Source organism: Staurois parvus, unplaced genomic scaffold (genome assembly GCF_062004578.1).
Source record: "Staurois parvus isolate SC_StPar_1 unplaced genomic scaffold, SC_StPar_1.0 ptg000374l, whole genome shotgun sequence".
NCBI lineage: Eukaryota > Metazoa > Chordata > Amphibia > Anura > Ranidae > Staurois > Staurois parvus.
The window spans coordinates 772,443-782,075 of record NW_028318170.1 but is presented as its reverse complement, the minus strand read 5'-3'; the positions used below and the strand labels follow the sequence as shown (position 1 = coordinate 782,075).

The following is a 9,633-nucleotide window of genomic DNA, read 5'->3' as shown; positions in this document are numbered from 1 at the left end:
CAGCATTAGAAGTTTATGCCACACATCATTCACTCTTCTAACCCCCTGAAGACCAAGCCTTTTTGTTCACATGAAAAAAATCAGTATTTTTTGCTAGGAAATTAATTTATACCCCCAAACATTATATATATATTTTTTAAAGCAGACACCCTTGAATAAAATGGTGGGTACTAAAAGTTTTTATGGCACATAGTACTCGAGCAGCGATTTTTCAAAAGCAATTTTTAAAAAAAAATACACTTTTTTTACTTTTAATGCACAAAAAAACAATATATTGGCCAATTTTTTGGTAAGATATAAAAGATAATGGTATGCCAAGTAAATAGATACCAAACCTGACATGCTTTAAAACTGTGCATGCCCCGTGCAATGGCGACAAACTGCAAACATTTTTATTATCCATAGGCAGCGCTTTAAAAGCCTTTAAAAGCCACCATTTAGATTTACAGAGGAGGTCTGGTATTAGAATTACTGCCCTTGATCTGACGTTCACAGCAATACCTCACATGCATGGTGCAACCGCTGTTTACATAACGACACAGGGTCAAGGCTTCTGCACACAGGTGTGCGCGCATGGGAGGGGCAATTTTTTTTTTAGTTATTTTGATTTTTTAAAATTATTTTTACATTGTACCTTTCATTTTTTTTTTTATCACTTTTAATGCTATCACAGGGAATGCAAATATCCCCTATAACTTCAATGGGCATTGTAATATATTCTTTTTTGAGAAATCTGGGGTCTATCAGACTCTAGATATCTCCTCTGCCCTTACATTATCTAATCAAACGAAGATCAGTGATCAGATGCTTTCCCAATTTACAAATGGCGCTGTTTATATCCTGAGAAACTGAAGAGATGAAATGCTTGTAGCTTCCTAATTCTTAGACTATAGAGATGATTGGCACCATTCTGGTCTCCAACAGGGGCGGCCTGACCATTCGAGCACTCAGGCACTGCCCGAGGGCCCAGGGTCAGTAGGGGGCCCCATGAGATTTCCCTAGTACCTTTCATTGGCTTTTTCATAGGCTTTTTTGGGTGTGTGCAAGGATACAGGGGCCCCATGATCCCCTATTGCCCGGGGGCCCCATGAGTTGTCAGTCCGCCCCTGTCTCCAATCAGCTCTATGGTCAGCTGGCAGAAACTCCGGCTGCATTCTCAGGTTCCCCTGATGGCACGGGACTGCCCGTGAAGGCCGTGGAAGGCAGTGGGGGAGGGGGGACATCATCTCCCACTGCTTGTAAAAGCAATCTTCCAGCTAATTAGCCACTAGGATTGCTTTTACATAAAGCTGATCACCGGCTGAAAAAAAACAACACCAGGATGATGCCTGCAGCTGTAGGCATCATCCTGGTATAACCATTCAAATCCAGTGATGTACCAGTACGTCGCTGGTCCTTGTTGGGTATATATGTTATGTTCTTTTTTTTTTGTATGCAGCCTGTGGACTGAATGAAAAAATGAGAAGAAATCTCTGCCAGAAAAAGTGTGTGGTATGCCCACCATTAGAATATACCGCCCTGCATCCACCCACTTCTAATGGTGGCACCCATTAGGTCACACGGTGCCACAAGCGCCAGTTCCAAGATTGAATAAATGTCTAAATAGTGGCACGCTTGAATAAAAATTGTCCATGTATAAGTGGTACCCCATATGGAAACAGGATGACACCAAGTCCCAAACTATCATGCCACTGCTCCCCATGTAGTCTGGGCATCCGGGAGGCTCCACGTGACTATCTTTTCCCTCGTAAATCCAAAACTTATATGTATAGCCTGCTGTCCTCTCACAGGTCTTCTACATCTTGACCCCATATCTGGCACGCTTGCTGGGGAGAAATTGTTTGAATGCAAGGTGGCCAGAAAAATGAATGAGGGACTCCTCAACGCAGATGTTTTTATGGGGAGTATAGACATCTGCAAATTTTAGGTTAAGGTGATTTACGAGGGGGCTGAATTTTGTGGAGCCGGTCAAATTCAGGGTCACCCCGAGGATGACAGAGTGTATTGTTGTTGAAATGCATAAAACACATTATACTCTCATATCTATGCCTGTCCATGGCAGCAGAGAACACGGGCATATGATGAATCGGGTCTGCGGACCAATACAACCGCAATTCATTTCTTTTAGTAATGCCCATGTTGAGGGTTAGGCCCAAAAAAAATGTAAATTTGAAAACTGTAATGAGTTTCCATGCGAATGGTCTGGCAAGGTTTGAATTTGGGTTGGTGGTAATAAATTGTTGTGCATATAAACTGCTTTGATCCACAATCAACGCATATAGATATTCCGTGAAAAACAGCTTCAAAAATCAAGGAGGTATGTGAAAGACCAGGATGTACTAGACCGCTGGTACTCGCCAGTTCACCAAAAGGTAGCGTGGCACTAGTACTGGCACTCTGCTGCATATGAGCGTCATCAACATTTACCGGCAAGTGCTAACAGAGATCAGGCCTGATTCTGCCAACACTGCGGTTTTGTGTGCAATGTATCAAGTGACAGTGACACTGCACTTGCTGGGGGAGAAGGGGGGGGGGTAAGCATAGGGGCTAAACGCAGGTGTTGGCAGGTGCCAGGTCTGATCCCGCTAACACTGCATCTTTAGGGACGCTATACTAATGTGAACGCTGGTATAGTGCTGATCTGATCAGAGATATTGACCCGTTCAGACACTATACTAGCAATTGAGGTTTATTGTACATGGGTGTGCTCCTGGCAATCAAGGGGTTAAATGTGATGACTGGTGTACTGACGGGCAAACTGATGCTATCTGGGAGGGGTGTGAAAACCACGGGAGCGCAAATCACGTGTGTATATATATATATATATATATGTGATTTTGCGCACTCATGCCGCCCTGTAGCAGTATTTCTGCTGTAGGGTGGTCAGGAAGCGGTTACAGAAGAGGTTTGTGTTACGGCGCTGCATTACTTTAACTGACAATTGCGCGGTCATGCAACACTGCACCCAAATTAAATTTACATCCTTTTTTCCCACAAATTGAGCTTTCTTTCGGTGGTATTTGATCGCCTGTGCGTTTTAAATTTTTTGTGCTATAAAAAAAAGGCTGACAATTTTGAGGAAAAAAACAATATTTTGGACTTTTTGCTATAAAACATGTCCAGTAAAAAAAATTTTAAAATCTAATTTTGTCACAAATTTCATCCAAAATGCATTCTGCGACATGTCTTTGCTAAGAAAAATCCCAATACGTGTAAATTAATTGGTTCACATGAAATTTATAGCGTCTACAAATGGCGGGAAAGATACTGGGATTTTTAATTTTTTTTATACTAATAATGGCGGCGATCAGCGACATATGGCGGTGATCAGCGACATATGGCGGCGATCAGCGACTTATGGCAGGACTGCGGCGGACATTTTGACACTGGGGGGGGACTGACCCACTGACACTGTACTAATGGCACTGGGGAGGAAGGGGTTAACATTTTTTAGGGTTAACTGTGTGAGGGGAGTGTTTTACTAGGGGGCGGGGATGTGTGCTGGATGGGGGCAAGCTGATCGGGAGAGAGAAACTCTTCTCTCCCTCTTCAGCTTCTCAGGAGCTGACAGGCAACTGACAGATAGCAGGGCTGTGTGTAAACAATGCAGCCCTGCTCTCTGTCAGCGATTACCGCTAATCGCGGGGAAATGGACGGTAATGACCGGCCGCAACCCGGCGGCTGAGACTTGCTGCTGACACCCGCGGGACAGGTAGGGCAGGCGTGTGACTCGCGCGCGCCCCCTACCTGTTTTGCAAAACCACGTTTTAAAACATGGTTTTGCCCAGCCGTGCCGCCCTGCAACCGTTTTTATGCAGTGGCTGGGGCTGAAGCAGTTAATTGAAAAAATAATAAAACAGTTTTTGAAAAGTATTAAAAAAAAAGAATGATTCCATCATTGTAATCCATCATCGATCACGGTGTCCTGTGTTATCCCAATTACACCAACTCGCTGAAATAGAAAAAAAAAAAACGACTCTCACCGACCCGTCTGCACCCACCGAGCACTCACAGCAATATGACAGGTCTGACAGTTGCCAGTCAGATGTACACAATTGGGAGGAGCTAGCAGTGATGTCAGATGTGATGTCACCACTAGCCACGCCTATTTCCCACCCTTTTCTGCCATGTCAGGCCTGTGCTCAGATCAAGGGTATGGTAAGGTCAAGTGGGGGATTCCCACTCTATTTTCCCCCATTTTTTGGAGTGGGTTCCCTTAAACGTTCTACCAGGCCTAAAGGACATGGTATGGCTTTTAGGGGGAACCCCACCCACTTTAAAAAAAAAAAATATTACTGTGCAGTCCCTCCTAACCTTCCTACCAGACCTAAAGGGTCTGGAATGGATAAGGGGGGAGACCACATTTTTTTTTTTACAAATATCAGTCCTGCTGCAGCAAGTTCTATACATTGTACAGATGTGCAGCTTTGCAGGGAGTTTAAGGGGACCCTCCAGGCATGAATTTTTTTATTAAGCAATGAAAAATGACTGCCCCATTAAAAACGGTTCTTTTGAAAAATATTGTTGTCACTGATTCATGTCCCTCAGGACAGTCCCCGAGTCTGGGGGGGGGTGGGGGGGGGGTCCGGCCCATCACTACCATCCAGCTCTCTATAACTCCTTGTATGATACAATGACACTAATTACAATCATCCATCTGAATGTATACAAACATCTCTGTGAATTTGATGGATATAATATTTAGTCTCTATAAAATTGTGATTTCATGATGACAACAATAAATGGGCTGATAGACGGCAGCCGGCTGTAAATAAAATATAAAGAAAACATAAAAAAATGACTACATTTAGAAAACTGACACTGTGGGGGTGACTGTAGGGGCAGCACAATGGTGAGCACTTCCACCTGGCAGCACTAGGGTCATTGGTTCAAATCCCAACCACAGCACCATCTGCCTGTAGGCTGCATGCTCTCCTTGTGCCTGCGTGGGCTTTCTCCAGGTACTCTGGCCTCCTCCCACACTCCAAAGACATGCTGAGAGGTGGATTGGCTCCTGTCTAAATTGGCCCTAGTATGTGTATGTATGAATGTGAGTTAGGGACCTTAGATTGTACACCCCTTGGGGGTGGGGACTGATGTGAATAGACAATATATATGTAAATTGAAGGCACTATATAAGTACCTGAAATAAATCTTATAAAAGGTGTAACTCTCCTTCCTCCCAGACTCCTGGGTTGGTCCTGTTATGTTTGACAAAGCCCCCCTCGGGGATCACAGAACTCTGGTGCATCTGCAGCTCTGGAGCTTCAAATGTTTCATTGAATGTATGCATGAATGTAAAGAGTCGCTTCTCCGGGAAGAAGAATGTATTGGCTCCTTGAAGAACAGAGCCGTATATTAAAGCTTGTATCACCCCTGTCTGAAGTGGCGGTTGGCATTACAGAATTATCACCGTGGATATTGGGAGTTGTGGGTGCTCCTCAGAAAACTCTGCCACCAGTGATTCACAATTGTCTGACACAGAACAGACTCTGCTGCAGCATTTCACCTTGTGACTTGCTACAAAGTTGTACAATATGATGATGGAGGGGGGATGGGACAAAATGTAACATTGATCTATCAGCACTGACTTCTGTACCCCCCATCCACTGAAGCTTCAACACCCCCACAATGACCAGGAATACATCTCCATGTCATGATTTCTGTGTTCTATCACCGACACATCACATGTACAAGAGAGAAAAAACTTTATTCACATTAACATCTCCTTTCCTGACTCCTCCTCCATCACCAGGACACATCGAGTGATCATAAGATACAACACCACAATAATACATTGTATTAGGATCCATTATAAGAGGGATCCAATAGGATTTTACTGGTGATCCATTCTATGGGGACACATTATATTAGGATCTATTATATTAGAGACACATTAGAATGCTATTGGGGATCCATTCTATGGGGACACATTATGTTAGGAATTTATTATAAAAGGGATCCAACAGAATTCTATTGGGGATCCATTCTATGGGGACACATTATGTTAGGAATTTATTATAAAAGGGATCCAACAGAATTCTATTGGGGATCCATTCTATGGGGACACATGATATTGCGGAAACATTCCAGTTCTATTCATCAGACATTATTATAGTCAGATCATTATATTGGGGATAGATCCCATGTTTTCTGTCACTAGTAAATTTCGGGATCATTTCTTCATATGTTTCCTTGGAGATTTACACTCTGCGCTCTGTCTCGGGTCCGGCACTCTGTACATTTCTTCACCATCCCATCTCTATTGGTCAGGGGAGGGCTTTCAAGAGAACCTATCACTGTCTTGGGTGAGCTAGTAACAGAGTCTCTTTAAGGTTACCTGGGCCCCAAAATCAGTGTAATATTTTGAGCTCCAAAATGGTCTTGGGGCCCCCAGACAGTGATGGGATAAAATCCTCTCTCACCCAAAACAAAAATAAGCTAAAGTGCCCCCCTCCCCCCATGATCTGTAAACTACATCAGTAGCATAGGTTGCAAGCCCTACCCTTTTTTTGTACCTCCACCACTGAAACCCCAAAAGCAGCCATGTCTTCTTCCAACTCTTTGGCTCTGCCCCATCCCCAGACCTTCCAAAATATTTGGGGCCCCAGACAATGTTACATACTTTAGGTTTCCTGGCAATCCGACATATTCTGTTTCCAGGAGCTGGGACATAGTTGGGAACCTATCCTAGGCAATGTGACATTTTTCTGTCCCCCAGATAATGTGACATATTCGAGGCCCCAGGTCATGTGACATATTCGGTACCCCAGGCTATGTGACGTATTTGGGCCCCAGGGAATTTGATATATTTGGCCCCTGGCTCTCATTGAAGGATTCCATAAAGATGAAGGAACACATTAACCCCGCGTTCTCCTTTTCCCTTAATACATCTCATCTTACTCAGCACAGAGCAGAGTGTGAGACCCGGAGCAGCCAATCAGACGGTGTGACTGTTAGCAGCACTGTGATGTAGATCGCTGTTCAGCGTGTTCTCCGGTCTCACCCTCTTTGGCTTCCCCTGTATTCTCCATATTACCAGCCTCATGTATGACATGTCTCTGTAGAATGTTCCCATTGTCAGGAGACACTTCCCGTCCTGCTGACAACATTTAACCAGACAGGAAATCTTCAAAAGGACCGATATATAAAAATCTGACTGGGGCTCTAACCCCTCCCCCACCCCAACCACAACTAAGAAAAAGGTCCTGGCTGCAAGTTTGATCATTTCTTCGTATAGATTGTATGGAATAGGAGGGAGGAACGAGGGGAGAGGAGACCCCATCCCGTCCAATCACAGTGACCGCACTGCACCCTGCACAGAGTGACTGCATGTGGGGGAGGGGCAGAGAGGAGGAGGAAGGGCAAGAGGAGGGAGATTGCTAAAGTCATATCTGATCATTTTCTGTGTCATAATTACAGAGAAAGTAATATGTCAGATTGTCATGGCATGGATGGAGAGATAGACAGATAGATAGATAGATAGATAGATAGATAGATAGATAGATAGATAGATAGATAGATAGATAATAGATAGATAGATAGATAGATAGATAGATAATAGATAGATAGATAGATAGATAGATAGATAGATAGATAGATAGATACATACATAGATAGATACATAGATAGATAGATAGATAGATAGATAGATAGATAGATAGATAACTGAAGCCCCACCCACTGCTTTATCCCATTGGCTGAACATTCCACCAAATCACATCTCTCCTCCCTGTGACATCACCAATCTCTGGGCGGAGTTCTCACATCTCCTGATTCCCCCCACAGATCTTCATCCAACCTTTCCCTACACCTATCCCAGCATGGAGGGGCTCAGTGAAGGTGGTGGTGAAGGTGTGGAGGTGTCGGATCGGGTCACACAGATCATAAAAGGAGATCCTCCCGGCCTCATAATCCAGATATATCCTGACTCTGGTACTGGGGGGACTGGGGGGTAAGGAGATGTTATTACTGTCGTGTCTCACCCCATAACGATCACCATTCCTGTACAAATCCCAGGACTTGTTATTATATCCAATCACTGACTCATCTCCTCTCCTGTCTATACTGGGGTAACACATCCCGACTCCCCAGTCATCTGACCTCCTGACATCCACTTCCAAGTAATGTCTCCCTGAGGAGAAACTCTGACTGCTCAACACCTGAGGACAATCCTGAAATCTCTCTGGTGTTTCTGGACGATCCTGGTTTCTAACTGACAAGGATACAGTTTTCCTGTCATCTGATATCTGTAGATAATTATTAGCTGTGTTTCCATCCAGTAATATGTCCTCAGCTCTCTGTATATAGAAATATACATTTACCTCTGTTATTATATCAGATAAACCTGCATGTAATGTGTGTGATATCCCAGCCACATCCAGCCCCCCTCCATCATGGAGGAGGTCCTCATGTCTCTCTCGGTCCTCATTATTTCCATCCTCAGTATCACACAAGTCACCTGTGTCTGATTCCTGTAGGACAGTCAGTGGATCCGTCATGTTACACAGCTCCTCAATGTCACGCATCTTCCTGGACAGCTCCTCCTTCTTTATTTCCAGATCCCGGATGAAGATGGAGACCCGCTCTGCCCTCCTGGAGATTTCTTTCAGGATTCTCTTCTCCAGGTCCTCCAGACGTCTCCTGAGATCTCTAAACAGGGCAGTGACTCTCTTGGTGTCACCAGCTGATTTATCTTCTACTTTCCTCCTGTGTTTCTGCAGACTCTGGACTCTTTCCTCCATCTCCTCTCTCTTTGTCAGAAGTTTCTGAAGAACTATCCTTAATGTCTTCTTCTTCTTCTCAGAAGCCTCATCCAGCATCTCCACCTTGTGTCCTCGATGTTCTCCAGCCAAAGTGCAGGACACACAGATACAGGTGTCATCCTCAGTGCAGTAATACTCCAGGATCTTCTTATGGACGGAGCATTTCCTGCTCTCCATGGACAAGGTGGGGTCAGTTAAGATGTGTTCTGGGGACTTTTTGTGGACTCTCAGGTGTTTATCACACAGAGAAACCTCACAGTGTAGACAGGATCTAACAGCAGGTACAGGAAAGTCCACACAGTAAGTACAGAAGACCCCGGACTCCTCTTGATCTGGCTGAGCAGAAAGCAACTTCTCCATTATATTACGCAGTGTTATGTTCCTCTGCAGAGAAGGCCGATCCGGAAACTTCTCTCTGCATTCAGGACAGGAATGTCCTCCAGACCCCCCCTGTGTATCCAGCACACGATCAATACAGACCCGGCAGAAGTTGTGTCCACATCTCAGGGTTACAGGATCTGTATAAATGTTCAGACAGAGGGAACATTCCAGCTCAACTCTCAGATCGGCAAACGCCATCGCTGACAGCAGAAAGAGAAATGAAAGTGAAGGTCTCTGACTTCGGGGAAGAATGCAGTTGGGAGGGTCACATCCTCCTACACAGGGTGAGGCTGGATTGTGATATTTGATGCAGACAGCAAAGTACAGAAGAGGGAGGATTTTTCATACAGCAGTAAAAATAATAAAAGCAGACATGTGAGCGCTAAAACATGAGCAACTAATGCACCAAAAAGGTAACTAAACAACCTCCAAACTAGTAAGATAAATATAAGTGCAGCGCTGAGATACTGATGACCAGAAATATAAT

At 44.4% G+C, this 9,633-nt stretch overlaps 1 protein-coding gene across 1 annotated transcript; it reads right to left on the bottom strand.

Annotated features, from left to right (window-relative positions):
- Positions 1-5,691: 5,691 nt before the first annotated feature.
- Positions 5,692-9,345, bottom strand: LOC149456146 (E3 ubiquitin-protein ligase TRIM39-like). The gene has a single exon (XM_089685388.1). It carries the CDS (start codon positions 9,342-9,344, stop codon positions 7,764-7,766), a length of 1,581 nt encoding a protein of 526 aa, XP_089541514.1. The 5' UTR covers position 9,345; the 3' UTR covers positions 5,692-7,763.
- Positions 9,346-9,633: the final 288 nt, after the last annotated feature.

Excerpts from the sequence above, each read along its gene's own strand:
- LOC149456146 (XM_089685388.1), bottom strand. The coding sequence starts at position 9,344 with ATGGCGTTTGCCGATCTGAGAGTTGAGCTGGAATGTTCCCTCTGTCTG.